Below are 25,961 nucleotides of genomic sequence, written 5' to 3' on the forward strand. Positions count from 1 at the left end.
GCACAGTTGCTCACACCTGTAATCCTAGCACTTTGGGAGACTGAGGTGGGAGAATTGCTTGAGCCCAGGAATTCAAGACTACTCTGGGCAACATAGTGAAACCTAATTGAAAAATTAGCTGGGCATGTGCCTGCAGTGCTAGCTACTTGGGAGGCTGAGGTGGGAGGATATCGAGCCAGGGAGATGGAGGTTACAGTGAGCTGAGATCACGCCACTGTACACTTCAGCTTAGGTAACCGAGTGAGGTCCTGTCTCAGAAACAACAAAAACTTGCCTCAGGACTGCAGAAAAGCCACCTAGGGTTACTGTCCTGCCACCGCTCAACCCTGCTTTCAGTGTGTGCATCCAGAGGAAATGCCTTGAGATACATCACTTCTGACTCTCAGCTGGGAGACTACCTTCAAGGGCAAATTCAGTACAACAGGGCAGCAGGCACTGCCCATCCCCTCCCTGGATTGGCTGCCTCCTCAGGAGGCTCTGGCCAATCAGGCTTTGACTGTGGGAGATCAGGTTGCCATCATGGTCTGGCCTTGACTTCCTCATCCAAAATGCCCTTGTGCCCCTGACTTGATTCCTAGGGTCTCGAAATATTTAAAATCAGAAAAAAGAGTAAGTGTTTTAGGCTTAAATTGTGTCCCTAACATCAAGTAAAATGAACATTTAAGTCTCACTACTCTTTGAGACAGCTACTCTTACCCTGTCATACAGGTAGAATAGCAGAGGCTCAGAAAAATTAGTCTACCCAAAGACCATCAAGTTAGGAGGAATGCCAGATTCCAAAGCCTGGACCTGCCCACCACCCTCTGTGCTTTTGAGTCCATCTAACCAGGAGTGACTGGGTTCAGAGAATTTTTTTTAAAATATCCCTTTCCAGTTTTAGCTAGCAAGTCTCAATGGCTGACAATGACATCATATTTACCTCCAGCTTTAACAACGACCAACTACAGAAGGGTGCAGGCCAGCTATCAGGACCAGTGTAAATGAGGATGTTAGACACTGCTGGATTTCCAGCTCATCTGTGCCAGCCATTCCAAACTCCCATTGGTCACAAGAAAGCAAAACAACCAAGATCACTGGGGGCTAAAAAGACCAGGGGGATGCTTTCAGTCATCTCCTTAGACGATTTCCAAGGGATCACTAGAGTTTAGAGAGCATGAGACCCTCCCTAAAACACCCTTCTCACAGTCTTGAGTAAGAGGGAACAAAAGACTAAACCAAAAGAATATGGAGATAGAAGGGGCAGACAAGGTAATATAACACATTCACTCAAACCAGAGAAACCCTGGGAGCAGTGCCTGGCTAGGCCAGGGCTAATACGATGATGCTAGAAGAAAGCAACTGCATGTTGTCCAGCCACTTCTGGAACGAAGAATGCAACCATAGTGAAACTTCCAGACAGGGGCCACTCTAGTGGAGCTGACTCCATAATGCTCTTGTCTCCCTATTGGACAAGTGCATGTAAAGCTAAAATTCGGAGCTACAGCCAGACATTTATGAGTACTGTGCCAAAATAATTTACAAAGTTATCCGAAGTCTTACATTTTATTTAAATAGCCTCCAATGAGAAGAGAGTGGGCCAATTACTACCCCTTCCTTGTAAAATGAAGTAACCAAGCCAAGGAGAGTAGGTGCACCCAGCAGCCAGCCAGTCATGTGACAGGTGGGGTGCCTCTCAGTGCGGGCGGCCACGACCACGGCCCCGGCCTGCTGCTGGGGGAGCATCCACAGTTGAGCGGGGGTTCTTGATGGTTTCATCTACAGACACGATCAGGCACGCAGCCTCAGAGGCTGCTGTCAACGCATTGATCCGCACCATAGCTGGCTCCCACACGAAGGCCTCAAAGTTGTCAGCAATGTCCTCGTTGTTGATGTCCACCCCATACCACGTGCCCCCCTGAAAGAGTAGGAAAAGAAAGGAGGTAATATGAAACTGCTTTCAACTTTCCTCTTGTAAACTGGTACTCCAAAAGACACTGCTAGGAACCCACAGACTCTCTCAACTTGGTGGCATTTTGCTGAAGAATACTGCATCTTCCTATGGCAGCATGTCAGGAACCTGGAAACACCCCTACTCCCGCCAACTCCTCCCTTTAACCCTGGACATACCACACAAGACCTCTGGGATCTTCTCCCAGGCAAGCTGTTGTGTTTCGGGGTAGCCCCATCCTCAGGTCACCTGAGGACTATATATCTATCAAACAATGAGTTCCCAAGATAAACAAGAATGACAAAAATACTATTCAATCTCTCATCTCATTGCTTCAAATAGCCCAATTTTATAGATGAGGCAAGTGAGACACAGAGATAAAGTCACTTTAAGCAAAAGTCCTAATACAAGCCAGAAGCAGGGTCATTCACTGGGTGCTGAGCACTTAACAAACCTACATCTATTTAACAAACGGGGAAATTAAACTCTCAGAGAGGCTGAAGTAACTAACCGAGGGTCACACTTGGAGGGCTCTGGAGGGCTTCACCACACTGATAAGCCCACTCCATGCAGTCAGCGTGTGCTTCCAGGAAGGTGGATGCAAGGTTCCTCCTGTGGTACCATGAGGAGCATCATACTCTTTTTTTTTTTGAGACAGAGTCTCGCACTATCACCCGGGCTGGAGTGCAATGGCACGATCTATGCTCACTGCAACCTCTGCCTGCTGGGTTCAAACGATTCTCCTGCCTCAGCCTCCCAAGTAGCTGGGATTACAGGTGCCCACCACCACACCTGGCTAATTTTTGTATTTTTAGTAGAGACAGGGTTTCACTATGTTGGCCAGGCTGGTCTCGAACTTCTGACCTCATGATCCACCCACCTCAGCCTCCCAAAGTGCTGGGATTACAGGCGTGAGCCACCGCGCCCAGCCACAATCATATTCTTGGTAGAAGCAATGAAGAAACCCTGGATCTCCAGTGCTAGCACCATGGCTTTCCTTCTGCCCTCAGAGGAGGCAGGTGGTCAGGTAGACAGGCTGGGTGGAGTTGCAGCCTATCTCCTGGGCTAAGCGTGAACAGCTTGAGTAAGCACAGCTCACATTCAGAACCCAGCCCACCTGCCCAAACCCGGAACCCTGGGGAGAGAAAGGACCCACCTGGGCATGCCGAGCCCGCAGTTTGTTGAGAATGTTTGTGGCATCAAAGCCAGCATTGTCACACAGCTGGCGTGGGATAATCTCCAAGGCCTTGGCATACGCCCCAATCAACAGCTGCTGTTTTCCTGGAATAGTCCTTGAGTAATCCCGCAGGTACTTGGAGAGCTCCATCTCAATGGCCCCGCCACCAGCCACCACTGAATCATTCTGCAGAGATCAGACCTCTCAATGGAAAAAGGCCCCTGGTCCAAACTTCCATGCGGGGCCACTCAGTAGGTCCCTTCAGCCCAGAAAGAGTGGTTCTTCATTCCTTCCTCCATCCCAAGCCCCAAAAGCCCAGACACAGTCCCTATCTAGAACATCCCAACTTCAACCTGCTGAACCTTATGGTTTCTATTTTCAAGGTCACCTGCAGCTCAAAGACATTGGCACAATTACTGGAATACCTGACTACATTAGATCCACAGTTTGCTAACAAAATCAAGTGTTTCTTCTGCTTGCTCTGTTGCCCAGGCTGGAGTGCTGTGGTGTGATCACAGCTCATTGTAGCCACCAACTCCTGGGCTCAAGGGATCTTTCCACCTTAGCCTCCCAAGTAGCAGGGACTGACTGCAGGCACATACCACCATTCCTGGCTAATTTTTTTTTTTGTAGAGACAGGGTCTCGCTATGTTGCCCAGGCTGGTGCCAAACTCTTGGCCTCAAGCAACCCTCCCACCTCGGCCTTCCGAAGTGTTGGGATTACAGGTGTGAGCTACCACACCTGGCTAAAAGAACAAGTCTTAGCTTTCAAGGCAGGATGACCTATTTTTGAGAAACTGAGGCTCAGTTTCTCTACCATTTGTGGGGCAAATCAGGGCTCACCACACCACCCAGGAAAGGGCAGGTTATATAGAGAAGGAATCACCACACAAATCCAAGGTCTGATCAGCTAGGGAGATGAGAGTAGGCTGTGCAGGCAGGAGGCCATCAGCCCCGTACCTTGATGGCCCTCCTGACGATCATGATGGCATCATGCAGGGACCGCTCTGTCTCCTCCATAAACTGCTCGGCACCGCCACGGAGGATGAAGGTACATGTCTTGGCCTTGGGGCAGCCAGTAAAAAAATTGTACCTATGCCCAGGATTAAATAGTACACACATGAACTCTTGTCTGCCACCGTCCTACTGTATTGCTCTCACTGCCAGCCCTCCCAACACTCAGCAGCTGCTCTTACATTCTTCACTCAGGTTACCCAATCCCAACCTTACAGATGCTTTCTTGGAAAGGTCTACAACTGTACCACCAGGGCATAGAAGATTGTGGAGTCAAGGCTTTAGATCTTCCTGTAATGCTGTACATTATCTGAGCTCTTTATGGCTCAAAGGTGAGACTCTGTAAAACCTGTATACCACAGCCGAAAGATGGCAGAAGACCAGATCCAGGCGGGTTGTGAGCTCGGCCTGGGCCCACGGCTCACCTCTCGCCTCCAATCTGGGTCTCTTCAAACACCTGACATCGACCCAGCACATCTGCTGACAGAGCATTCACACTGGTCTGGATTGAGCCTCCACATGCCTAGGGAGCAAGGAAGGCAAGATCTAGCAGTGAAGGTTCCCGAGGCCAGGTAGCTTCCTGCCACCTCGTCTCAAGGCCAATTCCCATGCCTCTGCATTACCCGCCCTTTCCCTTGACTTCCAGGCGACCCTTCCCCACCTCTGAAAGAGCAAAAAACCAAAACAGAACTAAAACACATCAAGGGCAAACAGGAGAAGTTAAAAAGGAGATAAGGACCCATTCGATTCAGCTTATACTCCCTCCCCTAACTAGGGTGGCACTGGGTCCAGCACCTGAACTCAGGAGTACTTTAAACCTAAAAGTATCGTTTGTGGGATGCTCATGAAAGGGAAGAAATCTGGCTAGAAGAATCCATATTTGAGTTTGTCCAGCTAATCATAGCATTACTGCTAGGTTCTCTCACAAACCAGATTTCTGGACTTGTTTTGGTTAGACTGAAGTAGTTTGTGCCACTGGGCACACACACATGGAAATGGAGTGCTTCCTGGAAAAAAAGAGAGTTAAAAAAAAAAAAAAAACAGGGCTCAATTCACATGCCAACCTGACAGTACACTATCTGTTATACCAGGGGTCAGTGAAAACCCTTCAGGGCCACAAAGGCCAAGAAGCAGCCTGTGAAAATCTGGTTACCATCATTGTCCTCTTCAGATCCTCCTCAGGTACACGGCCAGCACAGAACATGTCCCTGTCAGCAAAGTACTGGGTGGCCACATCCCCAATGGGGAGTTTGGACAAGACAACTTTGGCTCCAGAATGATGGATCTTCTCTAACTTGTCATAGAGAATGTTCCACTCAGCATCAACAATTGCCTGATAATCCTGGAGAGACCCAGAAAAGGATGAGAATGCTTTGGGGTGAAGGTTGACATATATGGTAAGGTAAAATACACCCACCCGCCCCCACCAAATAAAACATGCTGATTTATCTGGGAATTAACAGAGATAAACAGAATAGCCACTCCTCAGTCCAAGCAAACAAGGACCCCATAAGATGACTTACGAATCACCTGAAACTCCCCAACACAAAAACAGAAAGTAACCCCAAGGCTGAGAACCAGAGCTAGTGCTGTCAAGATGTGAGAAATAATTTAACCTGGCTGAGGTCTAGCCTCTTCTGAGGTGCTGGATTCATGGAGTTCCCAATAAGACCCCTTTGGCTGGGCACAGTGGCTCATGCCTGTAATCAGAGCACTTTGGGAGGCCGAGGCGGGTGGATCACCTGAGGTCAGGAGTTCAAGACCAGCCTGGCCAACATGGTGAAACCCTGTCTCTACTAAAAATACAAAAAAAATTAGCTGGGCGTGGTGGCACATACCTGTAATCCCAGCTACTCAGGAGGCTGAGGCAGGGGAATTGCTTGAACCCAGCAGGCAGAGGTTGCAATGAGCCGAGATTGCACCACTGCACTCCAGCCTGGGCGACAGAGTGAGACTCCATCTTGAAGAAAAAAAAAAGACCCCTTCCCCAAGAACTGCTCAAAGATGGGTGACACGGCTACCTCCAGAGGTAGCCTGGGTAACATCAACAATGAGAGCACACCTGTCTCTGCAGCACTAGGTCTAGTCTAGAAGTGGAGGAACTCACACCTGCACCAACAAGAGGAACCAAAATACCAGGCAGGCTATGTAGCTATAGAGGCCCTGCCAACCCCTTCCCCAGGACCAGAGCATATTTCAACAGGTCTGCCCTATCCAAATTTCCTCAGGTCAAGGTCACTCAGGGAGAATATAGAGTATGGAAAGAAGGGGGCCTAGTACTTAGATATCAATATTCAGGGGGGCAGGAAGAGAAAGGGGCCCACAACAGCCATGAAGACCCAGGGCTCTGGCTCAGAAAGCTGTCCATTTCCATGCCCCCACCAACTGGTGAACCCACCTACCTCAACTGTGTGGACTCTTATCTCAGCATTGTCCTTCTCAGCTTTCAACTCGAGCTCGACATTCAAAAGGGCGATCTTAGGATTGTGGTACTTTTTGGGTTGCATTTCAAACCCAGCGTAAGAGAAAGTCTTCTTGAATGCAACACCAGCTACCAGCTGAGAATCCTGTTTTAAGAAAACAAACAATTTAACAGTTTGGTACTAGTATGAAATAAAATCAAGCTACTTTTTTGCTGGTTAGTGCTTATCCATTCCTGTGAACCTGAGCTAATGATGTCTTTATTTCACTGTTGTAACACAGCCTTTCTGTTATCATAAAATCGGAGACAAATCTTTTTTTTTTTTTTTTTTAAACACCACAACATATTATTTCAGTTATCCCTTTAGCATTAAGGAAAATCATCTGGTTAGCAGAGGCAAAGCATGGTAAAGGCCTACTGGGCTGTCCTCTAAGACTGACTTCTGCAGCACTGGCCAATGGAGAATGCTCTACAAACTTCCATAAAGCACGCCAGAAGAGAAGCCAGGTGTTTACAAAGAAGGGGAAAGTCGTGCAATGCTACCCCCTTCTATGCCCCAACTCCCAAATCTCAAGTCTCCTCCTGCACACCTCCATGTACCCATAACTTGCACTGCACCCTCCACCCCCATACCCCCAATAGCATGGATACTAGAGCCTTGACGCTTCCTCCCTCCAGAAGATGAAGCCAAAAGGTCATAAGAATCAGAAATACCCCATGTAATTTCTAAGCTATCACTGCAGCTCCTCAGACCTCAATCCCTCAAGTTAGGATCTTCTACCACTTGTTCCACAACAGAGCTTCTCTGTGGGTTGGATTTAACAGCAGGGCATAATAGAAAGCACACTGCACTCAGGGCTGACTCAGCACTACCATGAGACTTAGGTTCCAATGTCAGATCCTTTCCTTACTAAATGACCGAGTCACTTCCCACACCATAAAAAAGGGTATTCAGTTCAATAACCTTTAGGTTCTCTGCCAGTGCTCATCTGCAATTCTAATCTATAATCCTGTAACCAATGGGTGAAGAGTATCTGTCCCCAATTCCTGCATCATTCAAATCCACAGCTTCCTAAAGGGAGTGATGCCTGAACTGAATGATGGATAAGCAGAAATTAGTTAAACAGAAAAAAGGAAAAAACGAGTGCTCTTAAGAGGTGGGAGGCAGTGCTGTGGAATCAGGGAATGAAAAGCCATTTGAAGTTGCTAGAATTTAAAGAACCAGCCAGTAAGGGAGAGAGAGGAGAAGCAGGCAGGGGCCAGTTTAGAAGGGTCTTACAGGCTGTTAATGCCTGGCTTTGTATAGGGAGTGCAGATGTCAGAAGGCTTTACGCAGAGGAATAAAGTAGGAGACTTCACCTTGCAAACAGTAAATAAGTACAATGGATTTAGGGGATCCAAAACTGGAAGAGGGGTGGCAATGGTCCCAGGAAAGAGTAAAGAGACAGACTCAAGAAATAATTCGGAAATCACGAGGAAAATGGAACAATGGTAATTGACAGGTTGGAGTCAGAAGGGTTTTCAAGGATGATCCCAGATTCCTAGTTTGAATAAACGGTGGTGACACCAACTATGACAGGAAATACAGAAAATGCTATCACAGGACTGGAGGACAAGATAAAGCGTTTAATAGCAGTTAGATACAAGAGCATGAGACTCAGAGGAGAGGTGAGGACTAAAGATATGGATCAGGAAATTCTCAGTTAACCCTGGTAACAAGTAAATAATCACTACCACTATTTATTGAATTCTGGGTCAGGTTTGTATGTATTTAACGAATGTAGGACAGTCTGGGAAAAACACAAGTGTGGCTTAGAGTCCCTGGCTTTCTTGCCAGGTAAGATTATTAGTCCTAATTTCTAGTTTAGTGGATGCCAATCTAATCTCAAGCATTTATGGAAGTAGGAAGGCCCAAGAGAAGATGAAAAATTGCTACTAAAGCAGTGAGTAAAGACAAAGTCAGCAAGCCATGATGAAGACAGGGAAATGGCTCAGATGACCTCCAGGTTCCTCACGGTTTTATTATATACAGAGAATCTCAGCCCACTGGTCTGACATGTGCCACAATAGGAGGGGAAATGGCAAAGTGGGAATGCAATTCGGGAGGGTAAAATTTAAAGAGAAGGGCCAGGCTATCTTTCAAGCTGGTCCTCCTCTACCCAAATCGCTTCAGTTGAGGTCACTGACGACGAGAAATAAGTACAGGAGGCCAGAGACTGCAAAGGCCAAAAGTAGCGTGGAGATACCAAGGACTTTTCCAGACAGACACTGCTGTGTTAAAAAGGAAGAGTTCTGCTGTCCAAGACAGTAGCCACTAGCTACGTGTTGCCATTTAAATTGAAATAAAATTAAGATTCAGTTCCTCAGTTACATTAGTTGCATTTCAGGTGCTCAGTAGCCAAGTGTGGATAGGGCTATCATATTGGACAGTGCAGATATGTAACAGTCCCACCACCCTACAGAAAGCTCTACTGGAGGGTGCTGAGTTAAGAGCTACACATGTTAATATGGATCAGTTTCTAGAGTATGCTGTTAAATGGACAAAAGCAAGCTACAGAACACTATATAAGCAATCTTTTGTCTTTAAAAAACAGTATTTACATACAAGCTCATATATGCACAAAGTAATTCTGCAAGGATAAACACAAACTAATAGTGGCGGTATATGGGGCAGGGGTAGCACTTGAAACACTTTAGGCCCCTTCACAGTTTGAAATATGTATCACCTATTCAAGATAAATGAATGAAAGAAGGGTGAGCTTAACAGTATCACTTAGGAGTAAACCAGTGAACTGAAAAATCCCTCTCAGATGCATTAATTGGGAGGTCACTGATAATTTATTTGAGCTAGTTCTACTACCCCCCAACTACCCACTGACACAGAGAACCTGAGATTCTGAAAATCATCCAGTCCAATTTTTCTATTCTGCTGACAAATAATATCCACAGAGGTTACCAAGTTTATCTAGTCACAACCTCTAATGGCAGTACGGGAAGTACAATATAAGTCTGACTTCCTGCCTAACATGCATTCTCTTTACTCCTGTAATGAGTACCCTTCTGCCATATGAAGCTGTCTGAAGAGTCAATATGAAAGCAAGAGCTGTCTAGGAAGGTCACAGCAGGCTTACCTCGAGGGCTCCACCCTGTACCTTCTTGATTCCAATCATTTTAAGCTGCAGCAAATCATCGAGCATCATCACTGCATCCACCACCATCTTAGCAAAGAAAGCTTTCTGCTGGGAGATCAGCTTGGAGCTCAGAGCGGTCATGGCACACTTTTCCAGCAGCTTCCTCTGCTCCCTGGGACACAAGGGTAGAATCTGCATCAGGTCTTGAAAACCAAATCCCTCTTATCTGATTCTATTACCATGTGGAGGTAGTTCCCTTCCAGTCTCTAAACTCAGCCCTCTCCAACTTCACCTTCTGTATCTTTAGGGCAGATTATCAGTGACAGATGGTGACTGCAGTCAAAGATCTCATATGTGGCAGCTTTTAAACTACAGTCGACAGCTTCTTTTGTGCTCTGTGGCCTGGGACACAGCCAAGGGTCCGGCATGAGCCAAACAGCTCCAGGCACATAGAAGAACTGCAGCATGCTTCTGCATCCAATTTGGCCACAGGAAGTCAGTCAAGGTTCTGACAAGGGCCTGACGCGGTGACTCGCACCTGTAATCCCAGCACTTTGGGAGGCGGAGTTGGGAGATTACTTGAGCCCAGCAGTTCCAGACCAGCCTGGGCAATATAGCAAGGCTACGTCTCTTTGAAAAAAAAAAAAAGGCCCACTACAGACTTACACTTTATCTGCCTTCTTCACAGTCACAGCAATCTCTTTGATCTTGTCAACCGCCTGCCAAGAACAGAAGTTGAATGAGTTTCTCATGCTAAAGATGAACTGCTGAAATGGACCCCAATCTCTCAATAGTCCCGAGTCTGTTTACTCCCAAATCCTAAGCATTTATACTTTACAGCTGAAACAACACTTCTAGGTCTTGTAACTGCTCAGAAAAATGTAAAACTCTATAGTTCAGAAAATTCCAAAAGTCAGAAATGCAGAGTGGGTATACAGTTCTGAAGAATCAGGGTGCTTCCAAGATTTTGTTCTGGGTCTGCAGGTAACACACTACAACAAATGAGTGGAAACAGCTGTGACAGGAGATTAAGCCAAATCTCCTGGTTTACTAAAAACACCTATGACAACTTCTACCACTTTATATATTAGTTATATATAAAACATGCTACAAATATATAAACTATTTATCTTTTCCAAAGTACTCCTCATATATTATTTCATTTTAATGTCACTACTAAAATTAGAGATAGCAAAGAGAGAAAGTAAGGCCTAGAAAGATTAAATGACTTGTCCCAGATCACAAATGAAGGTTAGAGGGCAAATAGTTAGGTCTCAATATACACCATGAGGTACTTGATAAAAACTAGTCCTTACTAAAAGACTATGTCTACATCATAGTCTACCAGGCTGACTCTAACCTGAGGCTTAAAAAGATTAAGTAATACACCTCATCAAATGGCTACAGAATAGTAGAACTGAGATTACTAGGGAGATGTCAGAAAATGCCCAAAGTACCCTGTTCCCCAGTCCCTCCACACTCCTGGAAAGAAATTCCCCTTCCTAAGAGAAATGTGAAGGTGCCCAGACCCAAGGCAAGGTTAATCAGTACTGCCCATACCAGCTGGGTGGCTGTGCGGAAAGCTCGAATGATGATCTGGGGGTGTAAACCTTCCTCCACATAGGGTTTCACTTGCTTCAGAAACTCTGCAGCCAGCAAGGTCACTGAGGTGGTGCCATCACCCACCTGGAAGATGACAGGAAATACACGTTTTCTGATGTTCAGGGAATAAAGCCCTGAAACTCCATTTTTAGGCACACTACCCATTTAAACTGAGTATTCTTTAAATGGATGTCAAGCTTTTTTCTGGAAGCACAGGTTTTTGCAATAAGTAGAAAGAAGGTAATGGTAGTTAGATATCCATCATGTCAAATAGTCCTGGGCTACAAAATTAATTCCCCAGACAGCCCCATTCTCTAAAGAGGGCTGATGTGGACAATCACATGTTCTCAGGGTATAAAATTACACACATGAATTAAGTGAGAGCTTATGTTACGTACAAGGCATTGTCATAAGACAGTCATTGTCATGCGTATTATAATACAGTACTTACAAAAATCATGGTACCAAGAAGCATGAGACAAACATTGTTTAAGAACCAAAAGGTGGTTGGGCACAGTGGCTCACACCTGTAATCCCAGCACTTTGGGAGGCCGAGGCAGGCGGATCACCTGAGGTCAGGAATTCAAGACCAGCCTGGCCAACATGGTGAAACCCCATCTCTACTAAAAATACAAAAATTACCTGGGCGTGGTGGTGGGCGCCTGTAATCTCAGCTACTCGGGAGGCTGAGGCAGGACAATTACTTGAATCCAGGAGGCAGAAGCTGCCGTGAGCCGAGATCACACCACTGCAATCCAGCCTGGGCAACAAGAATGAAACCCCCTCTCAAAAGAAAAAAAACACAACAAAACTGGGAATAAGCAGATTACTAGTCTGCTAATCTTTTTTAGATGGTACTTTTCTGTGATGGGATCTAAACCCTACTTAATGAGGGTGAAAAAAAGAGCTTTCAAGAAAATTGGATAAACTTAAAACCAGAAGAGATTAATTTCGGTAGCGATGGGGTCGTGCTGTATTGCCCAGGCTGATCTCAAACTCCTGGATTGAAGCAATCCTCCCACCGTGGCCTCCTAAAGTGATGAGATACAAGCATGAGCCACCATGCTCAGCCCAGAAATTTATTTTTAACTTCATGTATCTTCACTGTGTAAGGTAAGAAATTCTCATGGGGCAAAAAAAAAAAAAAAAGGTTACTACAGAGAAGGTTTAAGTGGCCAGATTTCTGGACCAAAAGGTATTATTCCCTCACTGAAGACAAAAACAAATCAAATCCAGACTCTTCTCACTGTAATTTTAAATATGCTATACCTATTTCATAGGCTAGTGGGTCCTAATAAATCTTTTAATATAACTTTAGGACATATCTGTAGTATACTTATTTTACAGTACTCTAAAATACAAAACCTATCTGTCAACACATTTATTAATACTCCAGGGTTAGAATTTATTTTTAAAAGACAGAATGGCTAATGCCATGAATTATACACTTAAAAATGGTTACAAGAATAAATTTTATGTCTATTTTATCATCAGTTCAAAAAAATAAGCCTGGTGTACTGGGAAATGCCAGTAGTTCCAACGCCTAAGGAAGCTGAAGTGAGAGGAGGCTTCAGCCCAGGAGTTGAAGGCCAACCCAGGCAACATAGTAAGACTCCATCTCCTTAAAAAAAAAAAAAAAAAAGGGCAGATTGGAATCCTTAGTTTACAGCCCCATTTTATAAGCAATGAGAGGTGGAATTATTTAACCTAGCAACTCAAACAAATGACAGCACACAACCTATTAAGGTCTCAGGCAGTAGACTGATATCTAAAGACTGTTGTCATTCACCAATGTATTAACGGATATGAAAAACTACATGTAATGAAATAGTATGAATTTTAAAAGGCTAATAATTCTAAATACTTTTATAAGCATGTATTACTTGTACAATTATAATTATATAAAATCTTTAAAAAATTTAATAGAGGAGAACTAAGGAGCGAGCAAGCATGTGTTTCAACCTCCATTTAAACACACAACTATTTTCCTACCTCAGCATCTTGGGATTTGGCAATGTCTACCAAAGTCTTTGCTGCAGGATGGACAACATCAAGAAGTTTCAGAATTGTGGCCCCATCATTAGAAATTGTTGCTTTGCCTTAAAAGAAACAAACAAAAATTTAAAGCCCCTTTCTTAAATGCTGTCTTCAAGTTGGACCTAGAGACCAGGTACACTTTACTGGGATGGGGCAGAAGGGATCACGACAGGGCTGAAGGGAAAGGATACCTATCTGATCTTTCTATACAGAATTCGCTCTGTACACAAAGGGTTTAAAATCACAAGCTTTTGAAGACCACAGACTCCCAATTTTCCTTGAAGAGTAATTAATACATATCAACTGGATACAAAGAAGATTTTTTAAATAGAAGTAACCACTCAGATATTCTTACCACAGTTGATACCCTCACACATCAATATACCAAGATATAAACAGGAATTTTCTTGTCTTGATAACAATGGAAGTGACCACAGGAAACTCCAGATGGTTCTATTTCATGTTTCTAGGCCATGTCTCCCTGTGAGGCAACAGGCTTTTGAGCCTAGGTTCTCTCATATATTCCCACATGGGCTCAGCAGTCAGGACGATATAAGAATTGCAACTGCTTCAGAGTGAGTCATCTTTCAACGATCTTAAAAACAGTGGGATTTCTGAGACCAACGTATGCTAGTCCCAAACACCCCCCAGGAGCCTCCTCTCTGCACATAGGCCTGAGGAACTCTGTAGACTTACCTCTGCCATCCACAATAAGCTTGTCCATGCCACGGGGACCCAGGGTGGTTCTTACAGCTTCAGCAATCACCTGGCAGGCACTGATGTTACTCACAAGCTGGGGTATGCCTTGGGAGCTATCAGTCCCCTCTTTCAATAGGATAACTGGTGTGGGCTAGAAAAGAAAGAAAAATTAACTGCTTTTAATAATCATCTATCATAATGAGACTGGCAGGGGAAAGGGGAAAATGCTCCCATCTCTCCCTTAACAGAATTATCTAGAGGTCTTCTTAAACCACATTCCCCCAACTGTCTACCACATCCATTCCCCAACCAGCCTCTACCTCCAGAGACACTATTAAATTTAGCCTACCCTGCAGGTATACTAGACAGGAAAATGGTTTGAGAAGCACTGACCTCGTCTAAAAAGAACAAATCATGAGTTCTCCAGTGCCCAGCTGAATGACCATGGCCTTTTCAACTTCTGACCTTACTCCCTGTGCGGAGGAATTAGGTCACAACACAGGAGGAAGAGGCAGACCCTGCTAAATGTTCATCCCGCAGCAAAACATCCACTTGTCTGTGTTACAGCTCAATCTTAGGGAAGCAGATGGGGCACTGATGCAAAATGCAAGATGCCAAGAGCTTGAGGTGTTGTCCTGGAGATGCCCAGGCAGTCAGCTTTATATAACAGTGATGTTCAGCTGCAGTGTAGGAAAACAGGCAGAGAAACAAATAGTACCTTTGCCCTCTTTTGAAAAATGATGGCAAATCTAATTCATATAGCAATGTTTCCACCTCTCATGCTGGCTCAATAAAGTTTCTGTGTGACTAATTTCCAATCAGATACCCCAAAGAAGTTTCTCTCTTTCTACATTGCATTGGTCTCCAGAACATTCCCTATCCCTGTAAGGGCTTCATTTGCAGACCTGCTTTAGAAACTCTGAGAAACAGGAATACTTGCTTGTTTTAAAGGGCCTGCTCAGATATATTTGCTCCAGTGACCACCTTTATTAGCACAGAGGGTAATTTCTCAGCTTAGCAAACCAGAGTACTTTCCCTCTGCATTCAAATGTGAGCCTTCAGAGATGAGCCCACAAACTAGATCCAGTCTTCTCAAGTGTTTCTGGCTAATTTTGTGTGTGACACAGAATGCAGTAGGATAAATACTATTTCAAAACTTTTATTGTGTTTAAATTTGTTACTAGGCTATGATTAAAAATGTACTTCTTGGCCAGGCGTGGTGGCTCACGCCTGTAAACCTAGCATTCTGGGAGGCCAAGGCGGGTGGATCACGAGGTCAGGAGATCGAGACCATCCTGGCTAACACGGTGAAACCCCGCCTCTACTAAAAATACAAAAAATTAGCCAGGTGTGGTGGTGGGCACCTGTAGTCCCAGCTACTCGGGAGGCTGAGGCAGGAGAATGGTGTGAACCTGGGAGGCAGAGCTTGCAGTGAGCCGAGATGGCGCCACTGCACTCCAGCCTGGGCGACAGAGTGAGACTCCCTCTCAAAAAAAAAAAAAAAAAAGAGTATTTCTTACTGTGGCATGCAATAAAAAGTTTGAAAGCCATCGCCTAGTCCTTACAGGCACATGAGATGTCTGAGCAAGGAAGGCACAGGAAAGCACAGGGTTTTCCCAGCCTAACGACGAGGAGTGAGGAATTCCTGCCAAAGACAGAGTCTAGCCACCCATGAGGCTGATTCCTTATTAACTGGTCAATTTCTTAAAAAGCTCAACTCTTTTGGCCAGCACAGCTGGAGGGTAGTAATCAAGAGGAAGACTGGAATAAAGCTGAAGAGGCAGGCAGGAACCAGATCACATACCCACTTGTAGACATACTATGGTGAGGAGTTCAGATTTCATTCCTAAAAAGGAAAGCCCTGGGAAGCTTTCAGCAGAGGAAAGGCATACTGTGATTTACATAAAAACAAAAACCACTGTAGAAAAAAGAGGATCACTTGAGCTCATGGAGTTCAAGATCAGCCTGGGGAACTGGGCAAGACCCTGTCTCTACAAAAAGAAAATGAAAGATACCCAATAAACTCCACGGAATAAGAGAGTGGGAGTAATTTAATATATTATTCTTTTTTTTTTTTTTTTTAATATTTCTAAGAGACAGGGTCTTGCTCCACCATCCACGCTGGAGTGCAGTGGTGAGATCATAGCTTACTATAAGATCAAGCCTCCTGAGCTGGGCCTCAACACATGTGGTACCACACCTGGCTAATTTTTTAAATTTGTATTTAAAAAACGTCACCCAAGCTGGTCTCCAACTCCTGGCCTCAAACAACCCTCCCGCCTCAGCCTTCTAAAGCACTAGGATTACAGGCATGAGGCACCATGCCAGGCCCTCATTAATTTTTTTTAAATGTTTGTCAAATAATCAAACATTACTCATTTTATTTTTTATTTTAAAAAGAATGCTTGTCATGTAAACCCCTACATTTGGGGTCAGGCATCAACTGAAGGGAAAATTCCTTCCTTTTGCTGGAGTGTCCCAGGTCTGGTGGCAAGAAATGGCTTCTCTATACTGCCAGCATTCTTCCTGGCCCAGTCCGTGGCACCTTCTGTAAGGGAAAGATGTGTGTCCTGAAAGGCCCCACCATCTGTCAGTCTTGCTGAATCATTCCTTATGGCAGCCCCAAGTCTTCTCTGGTCCACCCCTGCCACAGGTGGAGTATTACACTTTAAATCAAAAACTAACATTGAGTCTCAATCACTTTTCTACCACCTTCAACAGGTTCTTTCACCTCCTTAACAGCTTAACTTATCCAATGCTTATGTACACTTTTTCTCACCTCAACCTGCAAAGTGTACCCCCATCTAAAATAGTCACTGCCATCTTCTACCAAAACCACTTTCTTACCACCAGTTCACCAATTCCTCAGGGCTCCAATTCTTCCAAGAAGTTTTCTCTACAGTAATAACAGGGGCATCTGAACAGGGGATCCCGTAACTTTCTCTTCACTTGCACTTGCTCACAACTTTTGTATTAGTATCTATCTTAAGTATAAGCTTTCCAAAAACAAGGACCAGAATAACCTTAATTTGAAGAGTGCCAAGATTTGGTCACGCATGAAGCAATATTCAGCAGCTTCTGGGGCTGAAAATCCAACTGCTACTTGTAAGTGTTTAACAGTACTGGCTTCTTGACTTTTGGGGAGAAAAGCACTGTCAGTATAGTAACACTAAATTTACTTAGAGTTCTTAAGTACAATGCAAGCAGAGCTTGGAAGCAGCTAACCACAGATTCCCCAGGTTCTCTATGCTTTGTAGGCCCAGAAGAAATGGCAGGCTGGGTAGAGAGCGTCTATGGGGAGGAAAAGGTGGCAGAGCTGGGTTGAGTCAAACCAAGCCAAGCATGATATAGGTTCTCTTCTAACAGTTTCCCAGCAGCAGGCACTGTATGGAAAGTCCAGCTTCCGTCCCTTAGTTACTTTCAACCTCGCTCCTTTTTTTTATTTATTACTCTAATAAATAAGAAACAAGGTCGGGTGTGGTGGCTCATGCCTGTAATCCCAGCACTTTGGGAGGCCAAGGTGGGTGAGTCACAAGGTCAGGTGTTTGACACCAGCTTAGTCAACATGGTGAAACCCAGTCTCTCCTAAAAACACAAAAATTAGCCAGGCATGGTGGCATACGCCTGTAATCCCAGCTACTTGGGAGGCTGAGGCAGGAGAATTGCTTGAACCTGGGAGTGGAGGTTGCAGTGAGCCAAGATCACGCCACTGCACTCCAGCCTGGGCAACAGCAAGACTCCATCTCGGGGGAAAAAAAAAAAAAGAAACAAACAAAAGCAGACTCCAGTAATCCTGTCACAGGTATCATGGAAGGTTTTGGAATTTCAGCTTACTGATCTTCCTCTTCATCCTACTTTAAAACTTTCACTAAGCATCATTAAGCTTAATGGTTTACAAAACAAGAACAAGTGTGTATATGCCAAGGCACACAGCGCTCAACACCACAAAGGCAAGGACATACATTTTATACTAGCTGTACCAACATCACAGGACTGAGGTTTCAGGGGACCTTTTCACTTCTCTTTCGATTACAGAAGGATTCTAGAATACCAGGGGCCAATTTGAAGACAGGAAGACTCTTGGAGATAGAAGTTTTACGTTCCAAAAATGGGAAGGAGATATTAAGAGCCAATACAGCAGGGAAATAGTCAATCTGACAGAATAGGGGTCAGTTCAGGGAAAACCCAAGTGTGGTGACCGAGATAGAGCCCACTGGTGAAGTTTTATCACGGCAGAGAATGGCGGTTCTGATCCCCAGCTGTGTGAATGTGAACTAAAGCTCTTATGGAAGACTTGGCAGCGGGGTGGACTGATTACAGAGATGAAAGGAACCAAACAACCACCTCGCCAAGTAAGAGCTAACATTGCTGAGTGCTTACTATCTGCAAGGCACACTGACAAACTGAGAACCAGAAATTAAATAACATGCTCAAAGTCACACAGCTAGTGCCAGAGCTAAGTTACAAACCTAGGCATTCAGTGTAGCTCCAGAGGCCTTACTCTAAACTGCTATACTATGCTGCCTCTGCACAGAAGATGAAGACTTCAAGAATGAGCAATGCTGGAGACATAAAGGGAAGAGAAGTACAGTTAAATGCGAATTTCCTTCTACGTTGGGTACAAGCGGGATTCACAGGGCATCTGGTAGAACACCTAAAAGGAGTCTGCCTCCCTAACAGGACAGGGAAAAGCTGCAGGAAGCAGGAAAAGAACAGAAGATTGAGTCGAACAGGCCAAAATGAATAAGTGAACTGCAAAGTGCACAGAAAGCAGTATCTCAGTCAGGGTCAAACACCACCTCGGAAGCTGGCCCTACTCAACAACCACCCAGGAGATACCATCGAGGCTTGGGACCCACGGGAAGCATCTGAAGCTACGAGAGGGAGAAAAGAGGTGTGGGGAGTAGGGCTACAAGGAGCACTTTAGGTGGCTCCAGGACTCACAGCAACTCCCTCGCCCCATATTTTAAGAAAACGAGACGCAGAGTTAGGTAGCCAACTAGAAAAGTCTTTCTAATGTCACCGGAGTCCGAGCCTGGGTCTTCCCACCTCCGATACAGTGTCTCCATCTGCCTTTCCCGTTCTCCTGGCTGAGAGGCTGCACCCCCCGGCAACCACCAGGGCTTGGTACATTCAGTAGGCACTAGAGACACATTTATTTAATGACTGAGCGAGTGAGTGAATGAATTAAAAGTACTAGGGAAGGCGTCTGCTTCTCTGCACACTGCGGTGAGGGTCAGCGAGTGACCATAGTGAGTCCCTGGGCGGGCATAATATGAGGTCCCCAATGTGCCTCTGCCGGTTCTAGGAAGCACACGTCTTTATAGACTGCAAATCTCAGGGCAGCCCGGGCTTCCAAGTCTAGCGCCGACCGCGTAACCACGGCCGACCTGCACTGTTTCACGCAAGTCCCGGTCATGCGGGGCTCAAAAAGAGGTCCTCGACGTGGGTTTGCGGGCCCGAAGCACCCTGGGACTTGTAGTCCCCAACCGGCCCGCCCAGAGACTCCCCTAAAGCCCCACGCAGCCCTCGCCAACGGCTCCAGCGCCGTGCTCAGGCCGAGCCAGGCCGCGACTGCCCGGGGTGGCCCATAAGCTGGGGATCTGGGCGAGAACAGAGGCGTCAAGTAAAAAAGGATCCTACAGAGCAAGCCCCGGCCGAGTGGGGCCGGCCACCGGCCAGATAGCAGCTGATGGCGACGGATGCGCGAGACGCCACTCACCATCATTTTGGAAGCTGATTCAGCAGCCCGCCACTCTCCCCTCTTCTCCGAGACCCGGCCGCCCAGCAACCCACAATGCTTCGCGCAATAGAAATACCCAGAAGATTGGGCCGGGAGAGGAAAAGAACGGACCACTTCCGCTACTCTATGGTTCGCTACCACCGAGTCGGTGCGGCTAGAAGGACCTGAGGCTGGGCTTCCGGGGCTCGCTAGTGAGGGGTGGTCATTAAAGAGGGTATCACCGCATTTCGGTCGTGCTACTTTGAGCACGGAGGGTCTTTGCTCGGCCCGCATCACCTACTAACTTAATTCCACCTTCCTCCATCCCCGGGCGCCAGACCAAGGAATGCAATAAAGGCAAAAGTGTGGGACGCAAAGTGTGGGATCGGCTGGTGCCAAAGCACTTTACGTGAACGATCTCATTTAATCCTCATAACCCTATTGCGTTAGTCCTATTATTAAGGCCATTTTACTGATGAGAGAACGGAGGCTGACAGGTTACGATGTCCAGTGTCATAGTTACACAGTGTCAACGGGGCGAGCGTGGGAAGCTGGCCCCAAAGCCCGTTTTCTGGCTTTGCACTGGCCAGAGGCTCCTCGTGGATGGCGTGCGCCAGGCCGCGTCCCCAGCGCGTATCCACGGTGAGCGCGCAAGCGTTGGTGGCACTGGGCGGAGAACCCCGTGGCGCAAGACGAGTGCCTTCCCGTGAAGGCGTGGGGAAGAGGGAAGCGCAGCTGGGAGAAGGCTAATCGTAGTCAAGCGAGGCGGCCTTAGAGTGGACAGGACCGAGACCGCAAGGACTAACGGCCATGACTATCGGCAGCTGAAGCAAGTCCGGTACCGGCACACCTCCAGTGCTTGTCCTTCGCGGCCCGCCCACCGCCCTCGAGGACCAGGAGAGCGGAGTCCAAACTGAGAAATGCTGGGGCGGGGCTGAGGCGAGGGCTGGCTGTAGCTGTTAAGAGTTTAAGCCAATCAGCCCCCGGCTCCACTTCTCTCTACCAATAGAAAGTAGGCTAAGGCGCAGAGGCGGAAAGTGTGGCTACATGAGCAGGCGTCGGAGCCAATCAGCCGTGAGCCTCGTTCCCGTCGTCCAGCCCGCGGCGAGAGCGGGTATGTGGGCGGGAGGCCGGGGCAGCTGTCAGGCTAAAGTCGGGAGAGCGACGCGCGGCGGGGCGGCGGTAGGAAACGCGGCGCCGGGCCGGGCCCTGGAGATGGTCCCCGGCGCCGCGGGCTGGTGTTGTCTCGTGCTCTGGCTCCCCGCGTGCGTCGCGGCCTACGGTGAGCGGCAACGGGTGGGACTGCTTTGCAGGGCGGGGCTGGCCGTCCAGCTTGCGCCGCGTCTCGGGTTGGGGGCCACAGGTCACCTTGGGGACCCCGCGAGTTCAGAGCAGGACAGGTCTGGGAGCGGGCGGCCGGAATAAGTGGGTGGTGGTCCAGGGACATAAGGTGGGCGCAGCCTGAGGCTGAAGCTTTGAGTCCTCAGCTTCCCACGACAAAGCAGATATCCCCACTCGCCCCTCCCCGCCCACTAGCGCCGACCCAGGTGACTTAGGGTGCGACCGGCAGGGACAGCTAAGGAAAGATACTACAGGCTGGAGATATGTATGTGAGCACTCACATGTACAGGAGCACACATTCCTACACGTGGGCACACACGCACAAACCGTTTACACCTACACAAGCACATAAATGTATACATCTATGCACACACATGAGCACATACGTATACCCACAACTTACACAAATAAGCACACGCAAAGGCAAGCAAGGGTTGGGGAGGGACTGTTTGACGCTAGTCCAGGAAGGCTTTCTGGGGGTGTATTTGTATCTGACGGGGAGTCCCCACTCCCAGGACTGTATAGCCCAGTGCCAAGCCATGGGAGCTCTAACTGATGGCTTTGATTTGGGCAGTAAACAAAGACAGCTAAAGCCTTAATCAATCCCAGCCTTGGTACACAGTAGTGACTTAGTAGTTTGTTGATAGATCAATGGACTTGTGACAGCAGTTTTCTTTTCTTTTTTTTTTTTCTTGAGACGGAGTCTTGCTTTGTTGCCCAGGCTGGAGTGCAGTGGCACCATCTCGGCTCACTGCAAGCTTCGCCTCCCGGGTTCACGCCATTCTCCTGCCTCAGCCTCCCGAGTAGCTGGGACTACAGGCGCCCACCAGCACGCCCGGTTAATTTTTTTGTATTTTTAGTAGAGACAGGGTTTCACCGTGTTAGCCAGGATGGTCTCGATCTCCTGACCTCGTGATCCGCCCGCCTCGGCCTCCCAAAGTGCTGGGATTACAGGCGTGAGCCACCACGCCCGGCCATGACAGCAGTTTTCATCCTTCAACATTCCGCAGTCTCTCTGGGTTAAGGAAACCAGGGACTCAAGTCCAGGTACAACATTAAACTTTGGTGCTGGGGAGAAGATCCCATGCCCCAGAAAAATCTAGTTGTCTGGAAATTCTCTTCCTCGGTGCTATGGAGCTGGATATAGTTGTTGTTCATTCATTCAGCAAAATTTATAGGGCTACCCCTATATTTACTTATGAAGTTATGAAGTGGAAGAGACAGATATTTAAAAATTATGAATCCAGGGCAGGTGCGATGGCTCTCACCTGTAATCCCAGGACTTTGGTAAGCCAAGGTGGGAGGATCACAAGCCCGGACAACAAGGCGAGTTCCTATTCCTATTTAAAAAATGAAAAGAAAAAAAAATCAGCCTGGGCAACATGGCGAAACCTTGTCTCTACTAAAAAATACAAAAAAAAAAAAAAATTAGCCAGGCATGGTGGCGCATGCCTGTAGTCCCAGCTATTTGGGAGGCTGAGGCATGAGAATCGCTTGAGCCTGCGAGGTGGAGGTTGCTGTGAGGCGAGATCGTGCCACTGCACTCCAGCCTGGGTGATAAAGTGAGACCCTGTCTCAAAAAAAGAAAAAGAAAAATTATGAAAGCTGTATAATTACAAATTATGTTGAAAGTCCCCATTTCTTGAAGAGTACATTTGAATGGGTATGGGAGGGCAATCATGAGGCAGAACCTTTCTCTGAGGAAGTGACATTTAAGGTATGACCTGAAGGATGACTAGGAAAGAGTCAGGTAAAGGGGTGGAAGTAGGGTGGGGTGGGAGTAGGGGGCTTTCCAGGCTCAGGGAACAGCTTGCAGAAAGACCCAGAGAAGTGAAGAAACTGAAAGGTCTGTGTAGCTTGAACACAGGATGGAGAAGATGAGGTTGGAAGAGTGGTCAGGGGCCACAGCAAACAGGGTCTTGTAGGCCACAGTTTAAAAAGAGTTTAAATTTTAAATGCAAAGGGCAGTTATTGAAAGGTATTGAAACCCTAGGCATGGTGATGTGCTCATAATTGCTAAGATGTTTTCGACTTCTGGTGGTTGTTTGGGGAGCAAGAATGGAGGCAGGGAGGCCAGGTAAGAAGCTGAGCTGTCAGGACAAGAAATGATAGTGACTAGACTAAGGGGGTGGCAGTGGGACCAGAAAGTCAACTTTTAAATTTTAGTGAGAATTGCTTTGTATGCAGGTCACTACATCTCTACCCTGAAATTCCCAGGTCTTCAGAGCAAAAATATTAACCCTGGAGCTCTCAGTTTTCCTGGCTTACTGTGTAAGCAGCAGCAGCTGATATAAACCTCTGGGGTTACTAACTTTGCATCAACTCTATCCTCCCCAGGACAGAAACCATCTAGCCCCCAACCCCGCCACTAGAGGACCCCGTTGGCTGAAGCCAGGCCCCTGCGTCCAGACTATAGCCAGCCCAGCTGAAGACACGGGGTCTGGGATCTGAACCTAAACCAGTTTGTTCCTGGGAGGCTTCTTACCTGTACTCTTTATCCTTCAGGCTTCCGTATCCATGATTATTTGTACTTTCAAGTGCTGAGTCCTGGGGACATTCGATACATCTTCACAGCCACACCTGCCAAGGACTTTGGTGGTATCTTTGTAAGTTAAGGGAGACACCTGATCTCTGATCCTCAACCTCCCTCCTCCCCTCACTGAGCTGCAGTGACCCTCTCATCCCACCTGAGTGCGGGACAGGGAACGGAGCAGAATCAGCTCTGCCTTCCATGAGCTGCAGCACAGAAAGGAAGCTCTTCCAGCTACTCCCGAGTATAATATAGACCTAGGCACCATGGAGGGACAAGTTGTCTTTTTAGGGGACATGAAGGGAAAAGCCAAGAGCACCAGCTTCCTCTGCCAGCTCCACCTCTGAACTATGTGACTTAAGGCAAGTCACTTCCTCTCTCTGGATCTACAACCAACTCCCCTGCCTATCTCATGGAAGGGTAGGGTGGTGTAGGACAACCAGATAGGCCTTTGCGATAATTAAGTAAAAATGTTTAAGTGTCTGGCGATACAGAAACCACTCCATGTTTCCTTCACACTTTACAAGGTGCCAATAAGATGGGATTGTCAGCCCAGTCCTAAAGCTGGTATGTCTCATTATACTCTCACCTCTCTAAATGTTTTTCAGCACACAAGGTATGAGCAGATTCACCTTGTCCCCGCTGAACCTCCAGAGGCCTGCGGGGAACTCAGCAACGGTTTCTTCATCCAGGACCAGATTGCTCTGGTGGAGAGGGGGTAAGGAGTGGGCAGGCAGGACATGAGGGTTGAGCAGGCATAGGGCAGATTCTGAGATTACTGGTGGTAGTGCTTTGAAAGAGCTGTTTTTGAAAATTTCTTCTTTTTAAGGGTCTTTGAAAAATGTCTAGCCTGGGCCAACATGGAGAAACCCTGTCTGTACAAAAAATACAAAACTCAGCTGGGCACGGTGTTGCACACCTGTGGTCCTAGCTACTCAGGAGGCTGAGGTGAGAGGATTGCTTGAGGCCACGTTAAGGCTGCAGTGAGCCGAGATCATGTCACTGCACTCCAGCCTGGGCAACAGAGCAAAACCTTGTCTCAAAAAAAAAAAAAAAAAAGTTCTAAAATTATCCATGCTTTTAGCTATTTACCTATGAGCCTTTATAACAAATTCTTCAGAGTCTGCCTTCTATACTCCCAGGGTGATGGTCTGGTGAAGGGGGAGCTAGGACCTGTCTTTCCTTTGGTCTCATCACCACCTCTTCCAGGGGCTGCTCCTTCCTCTCCAAGACTCGGGTGGTCCAGGAGCATGGCGGGCGGGCAGTGATCATCTCTGACAACGCAGTTGACAATGACAGCTTCTACGTGGAGATGATCCAGGACAGTACCCAGCGCACAGCTGACATCCCCGCCCTCTTCCTGCTCGGCCGAGATGGGTGAGGGCTCCTTGCCTCTGGCTTTATCAGCATGAGGCTGGGCGCCATGACTTGGGGAGGTCAGGGGTAATCACCAGTCCCTTCTTGCAGGCCTCAACTTGGGGTACTTCAGTTAGAGGGTAAAAAAAGTTCTTGGGCTTTGAAACTCCCAGATCGATGGGGACAGTGGGGCATGATGGGGTACCAAGAAAGTGACCATCACCACTTCTCTTCATGCCCTCCCAGCTACATGATCCGCCGCTCTCTGGAACAGCATGGGCTGCCATGGGCCATCATTTCCATCCCAGTCAATGTCACCAGCATCCCCACCTTTGAGCTGCTGCAACCACCCTGGACCTTCTGGTAGAAGAGTTTGTCCCACATTCCAGCCATAAATGACTCTGAGCTGGGAAGGGGAAACCCAGGAATTTTGCTATTTGGAATTTGGGGAGAGCATCTGGGGACAAGTGGAGCCAGGTAGAGGAAAAGAGTTTGGGCATTGCTAGGCTGAAAGGGAAGCCACACCACTGGCCTTACCTTCCCCAGGGCCCCAAAGGGTGTCTCATGCTGCAAGAAGGGGCAAAAGACAGGCCCCAGGGCTTCTGGCTAAAACCTGAAACAAAAGGAGCTGCAGGTAGGCAGCCTGAGAGCCATCTGTGACCTGTCACACTCACCTGGCTCCAGCCTCCCCTACCCAGGGTCTCTGCACAGTGACCTTCACAGCAGTTGTTGGAGTGGTTTAAAGAGCTAGTGTTTGGCAACTCAATAAACCCTCACTGACTTTTTAGCAATAAAGCTTCTCATCAGGGTTGCAACTGTGTCCTAGAATAAGAGCACACAGGGGTGGGCAGGACCTTCAGACTCACTCATCTCATCCTATACTGTCGTTCTGAGGAAAGGAAACGCCCACAGAGGACAGAAACTGGCCCAGGTCATTTGGGACCAGTGCTCAGACTGCTAGTCTTAGATCCCAGCACAGCTTCCTGTTGAGAGCCAAGGACGC

The 25,961-nt window shown here is 47.2% G+C and overlaps 3 protein-coding genes across 6 annotated transcripts in view; 2 read left to right on the forward strand and 1 right to left on the reverse strand.

The window, feature by feature from the left end:
- The window catches only part of PRADC1 (protease associated domain containing 1), a 174,426-nt gene extending 148,657 nt beyond the window's left edge, over positions 1-25,769 (forward strand). The window contains exons 2-6 of one of the 2 annotated variants that reach the window (XM_050754537.1): positions 20,876-21,013; positions 23,578-23,678; positions 24,211-24,320; positions 24,812-24,979; positions 25,205-25,769. In XM_050754537.1, coding sequence (XP_050610494.1) covers positions 20,947-21,013; positions 23,578-23,678; positions 24,211-24,320; positions 24,812-24,979; positions 25,205-25,325 — 567 coding nt within the window. In that variant the 5' untranslated portion in view covers positions 20,876-20,946 and the 3' untranslated portion in view covers positions 25,326-25,769. Of the gene's footprint in view, positions 1-20,872; positions 21,014-23,577; positions 23,679-24,210; positions 24,321-24,811; positions 24,980-25,204 lie in introns of those variants that run through there. The other variant, XM_050754538.1, reaches the window with a different exon arrangement.
- SFXN5 (sideroflexin 5) overlaps positions 1-25,961 on the forward strand; it is a 616,301-nt gene that overhangs the window by 297,686 nt on the left and 292,654 nt on the right. The window lies entirely within an intron of this gene.
- Positions 1,530-25,961, reverse strand: part of CCT7 (chaperonin containing TCP1 subunit 7) — a 120,224-nt gene continuing 95,792 nt past the window's right edge. The window contains exons 1-13 of one of the 3 annotated variants that reach the window (XM_050754446.1): positions 19,732-19,795; positions 14,403-14,689; positions 14,007-14,160; positions 13,266-13,372; positions 11,232-11,357; positions 10,338-10,390; positions 9,672-9,843; positions 6,521-6,685; positions 5,272-5,460; positions 4,544-4,641; positions 4,065-4,197; positions 3,084-3,290; positions 1,530-1,894 (exon numbers count right to left, since the gene is read on the reverse strand). In XM_050754446.1, coding sequence (XP_050610403.1) covers positions 1,673-1,894; positions 3,084-3,290; positions 4,065-4,197; positions 4,544-4,641; positions 5,272-5,460; positions 6,521-6,685; positions 9,672-9,843; positions 10,338-10,390; positions 11,232-11,357; positions 13,266-13,372; positions 14,007-14,034 — 1,500 coding nt within the window. In that variant the 5' untranslated portion in view covers positions 14,035-14,160; positions 14,403-14,689; positions 19,732-19,795 and the 3' untranslated portion in view covers positions 1,530-1,672. Of the gene's footprint in view, positions 1,895-3,083; positions 3,291-4,064; positions 4,198-4,543; positions 4,642-5,271; positions 5,461-6,520; positions 6,686-9,671; positions 9,844-10,337; positions 10,391-11,231; positions 11,358-13,265; positions 13,373-14,006; positions 14,161-14,402; positions 14,690-19,731; positions 19,796-25,961 lie in introns of those variants that run through there. The other 2 variants (XM_050754445.1, XM_050754447.1) reach the window with 2 other exon arrangements.

Source organism: Macaca thibetana, chromosome 13 (genome assembly GCF_024542745.1).
Source record: "Macaca thibetana thibetana isolate TM-01 chromosome 13, ASM2454274v1, whole genome shotgun sequence".
In the NCBI taxonomy this organism is placed as follows: Eukaryota; Metazoa; Chordata; class Mammalia; order Primates; family Cercopithecidae; genus Macaca; species Macaca thibetana.